Source organism: Rattus norvegicus, chromosome 13 (genome assembly GCF_036323735.1).
Source record: "Rattus norvegicus strain BN/NHsdMcwi chromosome 13, GRCr8, whole genome shotgun sequence".
In the NCBI taxonomy this organism is placed as follows: Eukaryota; Metazoa; Chordata; class Mammalia; order Rodentia; family Muridae; genus Rattus; species Rattus norvegicus.
This window is the reverse complement of record NC_086031.1, coordinates 107,083,195-107,098,217: the sequence shown is the minus strand read 5'-3', so window position 1 is coordinate 107,098,217 and position 15,023 is coordinate 107,083,195. Positions and strand designations below refer to the sequence as shown.

Sequence of the window (15,023 nt, the reverse complement as noted above, 5' to 3'; positions counted from 1 at the left end):
TTCTGGTTTGCTGTGCCATCTGAGGTGAGTACTCAGGCAAACCAAACCGAACTGAATAGATCCTTCACTGAGAGGGAGTGTGGCACCTACCCAGTGCAGAGACCTGTCCGTGGTCCTGACCGCCTGTCCAGCCGCTCTTGAAGCCGGATGGAGGTTGGATGCTGAGGCAGCTTGCTGCTCTCTGGAGCACCTGTTCGGAATGCCCGCCGGAGACCCTGCAGGAGCTGGGGCGGGGGGGCCCGCGGGACAGATGGGGGCGTGGTCTGCGCGAGGCAGGAGGGGTTGGGTCCGGGTGCTAGGCGGGGTTGTGGGTCTTTTGGGGGCGGGGCCTGTGGAGGTAGGTGGCAATGGGTTAAGTCTAGGTTGTGGGCCAAGCTGTAGTTGTTGCGAGGGGCGGGGCCTAGAGGGGACGGGGGCGGGGCGGTGTCACGTGCCGACGGTGCGAGCCTGTGGAAGGTTCCGCTTCCTGCGCCGCTTGCTCCAGAGCTCCGACCCCACCCCGCCGCCCCGCCCCGGCTCCTGGAGGCCCAGCGCCCGGTCCCGGGGCGTTCCCGCCCCTCTCGCCAGAGGCCTAGGCACTAGCTCCTGCTCTTTCCCCCGCGCTCCCTGTGTGGTTGGTGCGGTCCATGGCGAGCGCATCATGGCGATCGAAGGTAAGTGGAAGCCAAGTGATGCGCGGAGAAGACGCCCCGTGGGTGAGCGCAGGGCCCAGGAGGCCGAGGTGCGGGTTGCTGGTCCGGACTGTGAGGAGAGCTGATGCGGGACACCGGCCTAGGCGCGGCGTGCGGCCCTCTTGAGAGTTCTGGCCTACGCGCTATGGGCGCTGAGGTACTGAGTGAGATGCTCAGGTACTAAGGCGCTGAGGTACTGAGTGAGATGCTCAGGTACTAAGGAGCTGAGGTACTTAGACGCCAAGTCGCTGAGTCTCTGGCGAATGAGGCGCTGAGGTTCTGAGGCACAGAGGAGACTCAGGTACTAAGTGAGATGCTCAGGTACTAAGGCGCTGAGGTACTGAGACGCGGAGGTGAATGAGGCTCTGAGGTATTGAGCAGCACGGTGCTGTTAGGCGGCGGGAGGCTGCCCTTGTGGTCGGCGTGGGACGGACGGACCCTCTCAGCCTGCTGCTTCTGCCCGGCTCCCTGGGCCGATGATATCCACGCTATTATTCCCTTCCGTTGACGGGTATAGGGGACGAGGACATCTTCTTGAGGTTAATCCTCTCATCTGACCCTCAAAATTGCTTTTCTCCGGGGAGAGGTTAATGCCTATTTTTGACAAACGCGCTCAGAAGATTGGCAACAGAAATGTTTCACAAGTAGCTTAATTCGAATTGGATAAGGTAAGTGGTGCCAATGTGTGTTTGCCTCTTATTCTGAGAACATGGGGCTGGAGTGGAGGATAATTTGCCTTGCTTTTAAGGAGGACATAGTGCACTTAGTATCACACAGGTGTGATGCTCACAGCATCTTGTTTCCCATCTTAGATGAGCTCAGTGCAAAAATAGGTAATTTCCAAAACTTCCCTGTGTGGCCAGTACAGGGTACCTGTAGCTGAATCATTTACTTGCCTACCTTTGTTTTGTGCCCCCCCCCCCCCCCCCCCCCGCACAGTAATTCCCTTAGGTGACTGGTCTCTGGTAGTATACAACGCCTGGGGGCTTCTTTAGGATCCAGCCAGCTAACTCCAGAATTAACTTAGCTGTGTGTTTCATGTTTACTTCATTTTAGATAGTAAGTATGGGACACGCTGATGTGATCTCAAACACCTCCTTTTTCTAAGACTATGGAGAATAGAATCTACCCGTAATCTTTGATGTTCAGAACAGCATCTTCAATCCCTCTCCTTCCCAGTACTGTTTATTAGAGCTGGAATCAGGGAGCGAAACTCACTGATTGACATAGGATGCTTTATTTTGTTAACAACTTTGTGGAGCCATGCAAATAAAATTTTATGCAGAACATGAAGGATTAGCCCAGATAGGATTCAAGTATGACCTTATAACTTGTAATTTCTTATTGTCCAGTTTTTATCTATGCTCTCTATGTTGAAGCATTTTGCTCTGTGTTTTGTGTCTTTAAATAATGGGATTTTCTATAGATTCTTTGTATGCTTTTTGTTTCGTTGTGTTTTATTTTTGGTGCTGGGGATTGATAGCATGGTACATGCCAGGAAGTACTACTGAGCTATATGCCCCCCCACCTCCAACTTATTCTTATACCCATGGATTTGTTTAAGATTTGTAAGATACAAATATCAACATTTAGGCCTTCTCTAGTTTGCCAAGGAAACTATAGTTAGTACATTTCAAGTAAAGATATCAAGTTAAGTCATTCTAACTATGCTTCTTAACACTTATGAAAATAGATTCTCTTTGTACATACCATCCCTAATTTCCTCACCTTTGAGTAGACTCTTAATTACTCAGTATGGTAATACCATAAGCCAATGTTTCTTTGAAGACCTGCTTGGTAGTCATACCTCTAACTGATAAAGGATGACGTAGTTACTTAGTAGAAATAATTTATTGTAAGGTACATGTTTTATACAGAGGAGGAAGTCAAAGTAACTTAGTATTAGACTCAAAGGTAGTAAAGCCCCTGAATCCAGCTTTTAATAGTATGCCTAACTGCCACAAACATCCACTCTTCAATTCACAATAAGGCTTACTTATACAAAGGACTGCAGACACAGCTAGGAATAAAGACTTTGTCTTAAGATCAAATTAGAAGTTTAGGAATACTGAGTGTGTTTCATTCAACATTTTCCTTATGAAGTGGTTCTTAAAATATACAGTTCATTCACCTGTTAACTCAGTGAACATTTGTTGTATACCAGGTATAGACAGTGTTCTGAATAGACTTTCTGGAATCCTCTCTGTTAGAATTTATGTTCTGGTGGGACAGATAATTTAGGTTGCAGTATAGTGTATATACCAAGAAATAGACTTCCTTTGTATGCTTTTTTGTATAAAAACATTCAATGGTGATGACTTCAAAATTAATTTTGAGATAATAAATGTTATACCCTTAAGGTCATAACATTTGTGTTTGGCCTGAAGGTTTGTATTATGAAGTCTGCTATTCAGCAACTTTGTTCTAACCCCATTCTCGTTTTGCTTTCTGAAGCAATAATTAAAATACACTCTTTTGTGTGTGTGTGTGTGTGTGTGTGTGTGTGTGTGTGTGTAACATCTCTTCCCGTTGAAGACAAGAACTGTATGCTCCTTTGCTTTCAAACTTGAAATATAGTGATGGACAACCTTATTCCACTTGTGTATTGAAGCTGTTATAACCTTATTTTACTTGTGCAAAATTCTATAAATGTAGCTCAATATTAGAATGACCTTTTTCTGTAACTTCCTTTGGGTTCAAATGAGATTATATTCAACCAAAACCTATAAACTGTTTTACTGGATTACTCACTCTGTAGATGTGTCTGCAGTCCTTTGCATAACTAATTGGGTTGTGGATTGAGAATTGGTCTTTGTGGCAGTTAGGCTTGCTTTTAATAGCTCTGTTCAGTGACTTAGCCTTGAGTTTAGTGCCAACAGTTACTCTGATTTCCTCCTCTGTATAAAACTTTTATAATCCCAAATTCTTCCTCCTCTTCTCCCTCCCTCCCTCCCTCCCTCCCTTCTTTCTTTCTCTCTTTCTCTCTTTCTCTCTTTCTCTTCCTTCCTTCCTTCCTTCCTTCCTTCCTTCCTTCCTTTCTTTCTTTCTTTCTTTCTTTCTTTCTTTCTTTCTTTCTTTCTTTCTTTCTTTCTTTCTTTCTTTCTTTCTTTCTTTCTTTCATAGCCCTGCGACTCATTTTTGTAGACCAGATTGTCCTCGAACTCACAGAAATCCACTTGTTCCTGTCTCCTGAGTGCTGGGATCAAAAGCTTGGGCCACCACCTCCTAGCCTCACTTCCATTTTTAAGTAGTAGGTAGATCTCTTCTCTTGGAGGTACAGTGGCAATCCAAATGCACGCCCTACAGCATTTAGAATGATCTTGAGTTGTCTCCTAGCCCACAAGTCTGTCCTTCGTACTTCCCATACTACCCTATTTTGTGCAAATTCACTGGTTGAGTGGCATTTAATATTAGCTGGATATTCAAGTTAGAAATCTGGATATTAACTTAATTTTATAGTTCACTAAGTTTTTTTATCTACATCCCAAATATTTTGTTTAGTGTTTATATTTCTGCTCATACACTTAAGAAAGGAATTTTTTTAGTTTTATCTCCCCAGTTCACAGTTTTGAGATTATGCACCCCCAAACACAGAGTAATATTTAAGTTACATCTAATAAATTGGAATCTTTGATTTATTACTTTTAGAAGGAAGAAATAACAATATAGCAAGTTTTTATTTACTAACAAACTTCTAAGACAAACAAAGTTCCAAGATCCATACATATATTCAGAATAATTTCTTATTTTCATGATTTTAGGACCTAGACTTCATATTCAAAATAGTATTTTGAGTTCATCATGTGATAATATTAATGAAACAATAAATTATTTTTATTGTGATCTTATACAGTAGTGCATATTTACAGTTTTTTAAAAATTGATCTGGCATAGTCAAAACAAAGATTTTTATTTTTAGTTAACTAGAAAATTCAATTAAGTGGTGCTTTTTGTGAGCACATGCTTATTGGGATTCACTGATCTTGTGCTAGTAACTTCCTAATAGTCAAAAACATTAACCAAACCTAAAACTTAAAGAGTAATTCAGTGGCTAGGAAAGTGTGAATTAACTTGTCAGTAAATTTAATTTTATAAGGTAAATTTTATACTTAGAAAATTTTTTAATTTAATGTACAGGGATTTATGTGGGTCAAATGAGATATTGTGTTGAGCAAGCTCTTTTTTCTATATTTTTTTATTTAGCGTGTGGGTGTGTGGAATAGAGGAAAGGAGGGGGAGAGAGAGAAAGAGCATACCTGTGGGGCTAGAGGACATAAGGGTATGAGTTCTTCCCTTCTACTGTAGAATCCAATGACTGGACTCACCTTGTCAGGCTTGTATTTCGAGTGCCTTGTTCTTTAAGCCATCTGGTTTGCCTCACAAGCTAGTGCTGTAAAAACAGACATGGCTGTTCTGTGTGACGCCGTGGCAATGGTGAGTATGGGTCCCTAGTTCAGGCAGGTGGCTGAATGCAGAAAGGACTTGACTGTTCAGATTGTTTTAATTTTACTATATTTACGTAATTGTATAGTAGCAATGCCAGTTTAAGAGGGTAACAGTTTTTCTTCCTCTTCTTCCTCCTCTTCCTCTTCCTCCTCCTCCTCCTCTTCCTCCTCTTCCTCTTCCCCCTCCTCTTCCTCCTCCTCCTCCTCTTCCTCCTCCTCCTCCTCTTCCTCTTCTCCTTCTTCTTCTTTTCTTTTTTAAGAGAAAAAAGTGTAAAGGACAGTGTGTGTCCTCAAGGAAGCTAACATTTATTTTGGAATATTTACTCAAGCAGGCTTTTGAAAGTCAATGAAAACAGGAGCCAAGGAAGAGAAATAAACCACCCAGGAGTCTTATCTGTTTCCTAGGCCTAAACTCTGACTTTCTCTTTGAATCTTATGCTTTTTGGTATTCACTGTGGACAACTCATCATAATATTGAATTTCAGTCATAGACATCCACTTCTTCCTCTTATGACTATCACAGACACACCCGCTGGGCTATGGCATCCTCTCCCTATCAGTTGTGGACTTGGTTTTGGAACTTTTCAAAATTGCCACTGATCTACCTCCAGCATGTACTCCCATTTAGCAGAGTGACCATGTAACATGAAAACTATTTTCTGTCCTGGAGTTATCAATATTGCTACTTTATAATAACTACATTTTCTTCCCTTACCTTCCGTATTAACAAACACAGATTTGCAGAGACCGTATCGGATGGTGCTGACTTTAGAATTAAAGTCTGACTCTATCCAGAAAGCACGTTCACGTATAACACTGCTTTTAAAATTAGGGACTAATCTAAAAGTTAGAGTCTAAATAGGTTATGATGATTTGGGGCAGTTGGCAGCATAGACAGGAAATATTTAAAGTTTTTCCTTGTATTTAGTAAATAGCAGAATCTGCAGGAGAACTTAAAGACTGTGACGTTATGGATAAATGTGGGAAAAGAATTTCTAGATGAGATGAAATGTAAGACTTTAGTTTTTCAGTGTCACCATGAAATCAGTGAAGCTTATATGTAGAGAAGATTTATGTAGTGGTCAGAACCCAGTAAAGCGAATTTTAAAAAGAACTCTTACAAGAACTAAATCATGGGTTTAATTCTACCTTTGGCACCTGCGTGTACTTTGATGGTGCATTTCTGTAAACATGGAGGAAATTAATATGCTACGATTTTCTTCCCTGTCTCAAAAACATCCTAGTTATGTGTTAGGCACACTCACAATTGTGTATCCATTCTATGCAAACACATGGAGGTATATACTCACAGAACATGTGTGCCCCACACTCCTGTTTCCTTATCTTTCTTACGTTTGCCACTGTAGAGGGCGGTGCCGTATTTGTCTTGTTCTTATATGGAACAAGGTGACTTGAGGTGACTGATACTGAAAACTGAAGTGTCATTCTGTGTGTCTTAATTTTATGCTGCTAAAATGATTATTTCAAGACCAGTGCTCATATCACCTCCAAATACAGTTCCTATGAAGTTGACTTTATTTAAACTATCTTAAAGCACTCAAAAGCAATTTCATAATTTTCTTAATTTTTTTGTTTAAGTGAAAAAATTTATTTTAACTTTTGTTTTTTTTGAAAGAGGGTTTCTTTGTGTAACTTGGCTGTCTTGGAACTATCTCTGTACACCAGGCTGGACTCAAAACTCATAGAGATCCACCTACCTCTGCCCCCCAAGTTCTGGGATTAAAGGTGTGTGCCACCCCCATCTGGCTCATTTTAACTTATTAATTACTTTCATTATTAAGTGCAGTGTTTGAATTTTTTAACACTAACTACAATCTTGAGAAACTGACCACTAGAGTTTTACTTTGCTTGTACTATAAAATAATGAGTTAGCTATGCTTGTTTTCAAGTTCTGGTCTCTTACGTTAGTTGTGTGATTTTTAAAAATAAGTACTTTGACAGACTGGAAGTTACCAGCTAACTAAGTTTAAGATGTAGCAATTATTTAACTAGCTTTTAAAACTGAAGTTCTTTTCTTTAATATAAGTAAAATGAATACTTACCAAAGGGCAGGTGAGAGGTGGCTCACTGGGTAAGGGTGCTTGCTGCCATGCCTAACGACCTGAGTTCAATTTCCAGAACCCACATGGTGGAATGAGAGCACACACTTCCACACATTGTCCTCTGACTTTCATATGTGCGCTGTGGCAAAATGCATGTCCAGGGACACAATACACATACCCAGTAAATAGATAAGTAAATATAAAAAACAATATATTTATATTTTTAAAAGATAGTTTTTCTTGTCATTCCACAAGGTTTTTGTTTCTTTGTTTTGTTACTACTAAGCATTGTGAAAACTGCTGTTGGGATTAGGGGCATTAAATAAAATAACCAATTTATATAGAATATAGAGAGAGTTTATTATTTTTAAGATTTATTTATTTATCATGTATAACTACACTCTAGCTATCTTCATACACACCAGAAGAGGGCATCAAATCTCATTACAGATGGTTGTGAGCCACCATGTGGTGGCTGGGATTTGAACTCAGGACCTCTGGAAGAGCAGTCAGTGCTCTTAGCCACTGAGCCATCTCTCCAGCCTGAGAGTTTAGTTGTAAGGAATTATTTTTATTTATTTATTTATTTCAAAATAATGAGAGAGAGAGAGAGAGTAAGGTGTGTGTGTGTGAGAGAGAGAGAGAGACAGAGAGACAGAGAGACAGAGAGACAGACAGAGACAGACAGAGACAGAGACAGAGACACACAGAGAGAATTTGAATGTATTTGTCCACAAAGGCCAGAAGAGGGGCATCCGGTCCCCTGGAATTGCAGTTGAAGGTACTTATGACATGGGTCCCAGGAATTGAACTTTGGTCCTCTACAAGAACAGAGTGTAATTTTACCTGCTGAGCCATCTCTTCAACTCAAGAGAATCTTGCTTTTTAATAGATATTAGAAAGTGCAGTCTGGCTCCATGAGTGAAGTACGTAACTCAAACTTAGGTATGAATGTTACCTCTAGAGAATGTGGTTTAATTACCGTATAGGAGAAATAGTCCCAGTAACCTATGAAAATACCATAGACCTCAATATAAAGTGATTGCTATCATTTGATTTTTCTAGTATCTTGAAAATGGTCCATTAAGATTGAGTGAATCTCACTTGTTTGACTAATGTCAAACAAAAAGATGTATTCACTGGTATATTTCATTCAGATCACTGTTGTCACCACTTACTCTTCTGTTGCACATATCAAAGTAATCTTTATGAAGTCTATGCCATTGCACTGTATGTGCGTGCCACAAAGTTGCGGCACTTGTCATTACCTTGTCAGATATACCCGACAATCCTGGTCTATAACCAGGGGAGAGTCATGCACACGTGTGTTAAAGAGGCATACTTACAAAGGCCTATAGCGATACTAATACAAACCTAAACTCAAGGCAGTCCAAATGTTTCTGAACTGAGGTTTGTGGGTATATAAATGTACACAGACTAGTGTGCATATTTGTGTGTATTTAAGCACAGTGGAATTTTGTATAACAGTGAAAGTGAACGAATCATAATTGATACAGTGTACAAATAGTAATCACGAATGTCCTCAAAATAGGAAGTCTGAAAAGTGTTCAGCAATTCCTTCTGTGTGCTATAGGCAGATGAAGAGGCCTTACTGTCAGAACTCAGGAGAGTTCATCTTCGTGGATTTGGCACTGCTTATGAAGATGAGTAGATTCGGAGTTGGTGGCTAACTGCCATGTCTGGCCTTGGTTTGCTGTAACTCAGTTGCATGCCTTGTGATAACTGATTGCATAGGGCTTTATAGACGTGTGCACTTTACTGTATTTGTGTTTTCTTGACCACTAAGTAGAGGAATGAAAAATGAGATTAGGAAAAAAAAATCTTCCAAAGAAGTAAGGATTTTTGGGGGGGGGGCACAGGGCTGTAATATTGTTTTTATCATGTTGTCTATCATATTTGTGTAAGAGTGAGTAGCCGAGGATGGGGAAGGGCCACCCTTCCCTTTGTAGCTTATATGATAATAACTGATCCTCGTACAGAGCTGATGTTCGAAGTGACTGACCTGCCTTTGTCAGGGCTCAGGAGCGCAGTGGGCCCTCCTTACTATGCTTCCTTCCAGGTGACAGGAAGCGAAGCAGCACATAGGAAATGATGATGGAGTTCTCTCCTCTCCTCCCAACTGGACTAGTCTACTGAATAAAGGAAGCATCTTTATTGTAAAAATTATAAATCCTTCATTTCTGGATTACTAAGGCAAATTCAGTCTGTTCTATTTAGTTTCATTAACCTTCAAGAAAATGATTAGGGAACTTTTTAAAAGATCATTTCTAGGTGACTAGGTGACTTTTTAGCATGGTTCTTTGTAATAATCAAATTGAGGCCATTTTCTGCATTTTTAGTTGCTAATAAACTTTTTTTTTTAATAGGTGGAGAGAGAACCTGTGGAGTACATGAACTTATCTGTATTAGAAAAGGTAGGTCAATCCTCTGCATGGATATTTAAATACTAAATGAATACTTCCTAGGATATAGTAAATTTTAGTATGATAATTTGGATATATAAGGCATATAACTTAATAGATATTAGCTCTCATCTGTATATTATAAACTTGAGCATACCTTGGATCCATGATGCTTATTATGTAGCTACTGAGGGTTACATATTTCATTTTGATGGACTAATAAAGTCTGGTTTCTATCTTTAAAAAAAAAAACTTTTTGGTATGAGTAGGCAGAGAACAGAGGGTTTGATTTCTGTTCCCTTTCAGAATCTTGATTCTGGGTACTTTTGTCCTATAATTGGCTTCTGTTCTGTTACTGTACCCCATCAGGGAGATATGAGCAATTGGCTAAAATTGAAACTGGGAATATTTACAAAGATCACACAACCCCATGACACCAACAACTGCCTGTGCTTCCTTAGAACGAGCCTCCTGGTAATGAGGCAGCTCAACAAGGTGGTCCAGGGGTTAGGTGGGAAGCAAGGAGCCAGGTGTTCTCTAGGTTGTAGGAAACCTTGGGGTATCCCAGTTCATTAGGAACAATCACAGATCTGAGCCCTCCCTCATTTTCTGACCACTCCTGCCTGCTTCTCCGCAAGGAGCATTTCTTTCCTTTCTTTAACTGAGCTGGCCCTCCTGAGTTTGTCCAGAAGCCCAAAGCCCATCCTGACCTTTCACCTTGAGGAGGTTGGAACAGTGTCTGCGACACATGACATGACTGACATGCCAACGAAATGTCAGTCAGTTTCACTCTTGACAGCTCTGGAAAATCCTTAGCTGCTTTGGAATTGAAAACAGTTTTTTTTAAAAACCTTCTTGAGTGAATACATGTGATTATCAGTGATGTGGTTATTGCTAACTGCCTATGTTGCTGTCATTTAAAGACAGTCTTCCTTATTAACATGTAGGTTATTGTGTCTTTCCTCTGGTACTGGAAAGGCAGAAACTGAAGTCAGTTTTGTTTTCTTTTTTCTTTTTTCTTTTTTTTGACTTGTGCATCTTCCTAAAAATTGGAAGAGCAAAATTGTACATTTTTATGTAAATAGTTTTATTCTTGGGTTATATTTTATTTTTGTGTATTAAATTATCGTGATCCTATTGAGAGTTTTAATTAATTTTATGGATGTTATCCCATTAAAAAATTTGAAACCTTCTTATTTGATGGGGCAGCAAAAGATGCTATACAGATCATTTGGAATCACACTTGATCATAGCCCAAAGGCTAAGAAGCAATTCAGTTGGCATCAAAAGCAGCTGAAGCAGTAGTCAGATAAAGAAGGATTGAAGACAAGACTAGAGACAGCCAGGAGGAAGTGAGTGGAGCATAGCGGGCCCTGTAGGAACACTAGGGAAAGGCTATCAGGATAGCTGGTGATCTTAACAGACCGCTTAACTTGCTAAATGGTTTTCCTCTTAGCTAGGATAGTGTGTAGAGTCTTGCTCACGTCCCTCTGTATAAAACTAGCCTTCCCCTTCTCTTTGTTCTGTGCAGTCTTCATTCTGTGCTTATTTACTTTGAAAAAGGTCTCAGGTAGCTCAGGGTGGCCTTGAACGTACTATGTAGTGAAAGAGGATTCTGAACTCCTGATCTACCTCCACTGGCCAGGAGTTAGGATTACAGGTGTGTGTTGGTGCTATGCCTGATTTTATGGATTGCCGGGGATTGAACCTATGGCTTCATGTATGTTAAGCAAGCACCCTACTGCTGAGGTACATTCTTAGCTCAGTGAACATTTAAAACAATTATTCACACTGTAGTTACTTCTTGAAAAATATTTAGATCTATATCGATTTCCTCGCATTCAATAGTACCCTATTCTAAATCTGTCATAACTGTTTAAACATTTAAGACTGAAGGCTAACAATTCTTTATTTTAAGGTAGACTTACATAAACATATGCAGGTTATATAAAGGAGAAGCATTGTAATTAGTGCCAGTTATTCTTACGAAATCAACCCTCACCTTTTGTTTTTTGTGGCAGGTGCTATATATCCCACACTGGCCTTCAGCTTACTGGATGTCTGGTGTTGCCCTTAAATTTCTAAAATTTCTACCTCCACCTTTTAGTGCTGGGATTTAGGAATGTGCCACCATGCCCTGCTCAACCCTGAGTTTTCTTCTCATGTGTGCATTCTGTCTTTTGCTGGCTACTCTGTCTGTCTGCAGAATAGAGTATCTGAGGGTGTGTAGCCCGTGACTGATTGACCTCACCACCTTTCCCTTCTATTGGTTTTTATCTAGTTTTCCTGTTTCGAATGTTCCTTGAATAAAGCCAGTGTGGATGGCCTTTAAGTCCTTGCTCTTTTATCTCCCATCTCAGTCTTTGTATTTGAATGCTTGTAGAATACTAGACTGATTCATCTTAAAGACATGTTGTAATTTCTTAAGTGATCTTCACCTTCCAGTGAGCCGATTTGACTCGGCTAATAAGTATCCCTGTTCACCTAGTTGCTGAAAGGAACTTAAGAATCATCCTATATTTCTATTAGTCTCCTCTCTCCTACTTATAATATGTAGTTGTCAGTTGTCCTTGTAGTGTATTTTGAATCCATCTTTTTTCTCTGTTTTAATGCTGTCATTGAAACCTTGAATATTTCCTTTTGTTTAGAACACTAGTTTTTGAGTTTTTTCTTACTTAAATGCTTACCTTCTTATAGTAAGCATTAGTTATTTTTAAAAGTGTAAATTAGCCATATCACTATGATATGTAGAATTCTGTGGATTTCCATTGTATTTGGGGAAAAATCAAGGTGCCTTACGTGGTCCACAAAGCAGATTTCAAGTCCAGAGTGTTTTCTACACATTATCAGCTCAGAGGTATTAAGTATCTGCATTCAAATGTATGTGAGAACTTACTCCTGGAGACCCACGAGTAGGGACACTCTGAAGAGGAATACAGCTTTTAAGATGAAAAGGTCTTGATTGTATACATGTTAGAAATTGCAGGGGTTGGGGATTTAGCTCAGTGGTAGAGCGCTTGCCTAGGAAGCGCAAGGCCCTGGGTTCGGTCCCCAGCTCCGAAAAAAAGAACCAAAAAACAAAAACAAAAAAAAAAAAAGAAATTGCAAAATTTCTTGCCTTGAATATCATACTTGTTTTATTTTTGTTATGGTGATAAAATAGTCTTGAGAAAGCAGCTTGAGGGGAAAAGGGCTAATTCTGATTCACAGTTCCATGTATAGTCCATTGTGGCTGGGAAGTCATGGAGGCAGGAGCTTGAAACATCTGGTTACAGTGCATGTGCTATCAGAAAGCAGGAGATGACTAATGTGCCAGCTGGCTTTCTCCTTCTTATGCAGTCCAGGACCTAAGTTTGGGAAATGATGTCCAATATCAGTGTGGGTCCTTTTACATTAGTTAACCTAATCTCTTACAGATCTGTCCAGAGGCTGACTGAAATAATCCGGGTACCCTACCTCTCGGATCCATTCCTGTCACAAAGGAGCCTGTTTGCTTGCTTTCTCTTAAGTTCCCACCCATCAATCTATAATAAACTATTTTTAACCTCAAAATAAACTAAAGCAAATAATCCTCAAATTGTGTCTGGAGTCTTACATCCTAAGTGATTCCTAGTTGTCAATGAACATTAGCCATACAATACCCTTTTGCATTCCCACCAGAAATACATGAATGTCAACATTGTCTTTTAGATATTTTTGTTCTTATTGCCTCTGTTAATCTAGTGTTAGGAAAATACAGTTCAGTGTCATTTGGATTTTCATTTTTCTTAGGAGAATGCAGTGTCTGAGCTTTGTTTACAAAGTATATCAGTGATCTGAAAGATACCAGAAGAACCTACTGCTTCAGAAATGTCTGCCTACTGCTCTATAGCTTCTCATCCTTTAATACTTACTAAATTGGGGTCTATATAATCTTTGAAATATATTGAATGAGAAAGGTCTTCTAGCCTTGTTATCTAAACATATCACCATAGTGTATCAGATTATTTTGCTTCCATTGTGGGAAATGAGAATTATGGACCTGAGCGTGAGACCTAGAACAAAAGGCATGTTATAGACGAGGATGGGAGGGTGGCGAGAAGCATGGGACAATCTAGGACAGTGTCCAGAATAGGCAGGTCTGAGATGCCAAGGGCAGGCTATTTATAGACACCAAAGACAAAGTGCGTCTATTTTGTAGTGTAGCTGTGAGCTGTGTGGTGTTCTCTCTGCTTTATCCCAAGTGCAGAGAACACCTCAGCTCCACCCTATTCTGAGGTGGGATAAACACAGGAGGCTGAGAAATGAAGACAAAGGCTGTTTAGTAATGCTGTCTGCTGCTATACGTGCAAAATGTGAGCCCTTCTATCCCTCTTACAGTAAGACTCTATTGTAAGTTTGGGCTTTCTTTTTCTTTCTCTATCCATCCTCTCTCCTCTCTTGTGTATTCTGTGTGCACATGTGTGTGCAGGTAATTGTGGAGGTCAGAGGTCCATGTTAAGTATTTTCTGGTATTACCCTCTGCTTTACTCTTTGAAACAAGATTTCTTACTGAACATGGAGCTTGCTGATTTGTCTAAGCTGGCTGGGCAGCATGCCCTGGCGATTTTGCTTGTTTCCACCTCCATAGCGTTAGGTTTATAGGCATTTCCTACCAAGTTCAGTGTGCGTGTGTGTGTGTGTGTGTGTGTGTGTGTGTGTGTATTTAATATTTTACCATTTGTGTGATTGTGGGCACTGTTCTGAGTGCTGGGAACTTTGTGGTTAATAAATGACAAATGCTCTCACCTGTGGCTTATAATGCTTGGACTAACGGATATAGACAATAAACAAATTCAAAATATCTGTAATTGCTGTGAAAACAGTAGAATAGAATGATGTTAGTGGGGTACAGAAGTCACTTGTTACATTCTGGACATGTTGACTAATAGGTGCTCACTAAACTTTGAATGATGATGTCAGAAAGGCATTTGGATATCAAAATCTGGAAATTATGGGAAATTGGGGGTGAGCCAGAATGCCAGTAGAGGTCACTCTTAAGTTGAGTAGTGTCGAAGGCAGAGATGGCCCAGTGCAGACGTGCCTGTAACTCACCTGGAAATGAAAGCACGTTAGTGTACAGTCTGACTGTGAAGACAGTAGTTGATTGCCTTAGTGAATTTAATTTAAAAAGACAATTAATGGTTGCATTAGGGATAATTTAATTTGTCAATGACTTTAACAAAAGCATATTTTCTTATAGAAATATTTCTTCTCTATTGCTTATAATAGTTTTTATGTCTTGAGGTTTTGACAGAGTAAACAAGGTATAATATGTTCCGTGAGCCACAACTGAAGTGGTGATTTAATTTCATCTGAAAGCGTTCCCTTTGTCAGGAGCCTTATGAGGGTTAGTTTGTGTTAGGTCCGTAGCTACAGGAAATCCAAACTGAGAAACAAAAT

The 15,023-nt window shown here is 40.0% G+C and overlaps 1 protein-coding gene across 7 annotated transcripts in view; it reads left to right on the top strand.

Moving 5' to 3' along the window:
* The first annotated feature begins 335 nt into the window (after positions 1–335).
* Positions 336–15,023, top strand: part of Syt14 (synaptotagmin 14) — a 152,377-nt gene continuing 137,689 nt past the window's right edge. The window contains exons 1-2 of one of the 7 annotated variants that reach the window (XM_039091519.2): positions 336–653; positions 9,567–9,614. In XM_039091519.2, the coding sequence (XP_038947447.2) occupies positions 641–653; positions 9,567–9,614 (61 nt within the window). In that variant the 5' untranslated portion in view covers positions 336–640. Of the gene's footprint in view, positions 654–9,564; positions 9,615–13,018; positions 13,974–15,023 lie in introns of those variants that run through there. The other 6 variants (XM_063272736.1, XM_039091518.2, XM_063272734.1 and 3 more) reach the window with 6 other exon arrangements.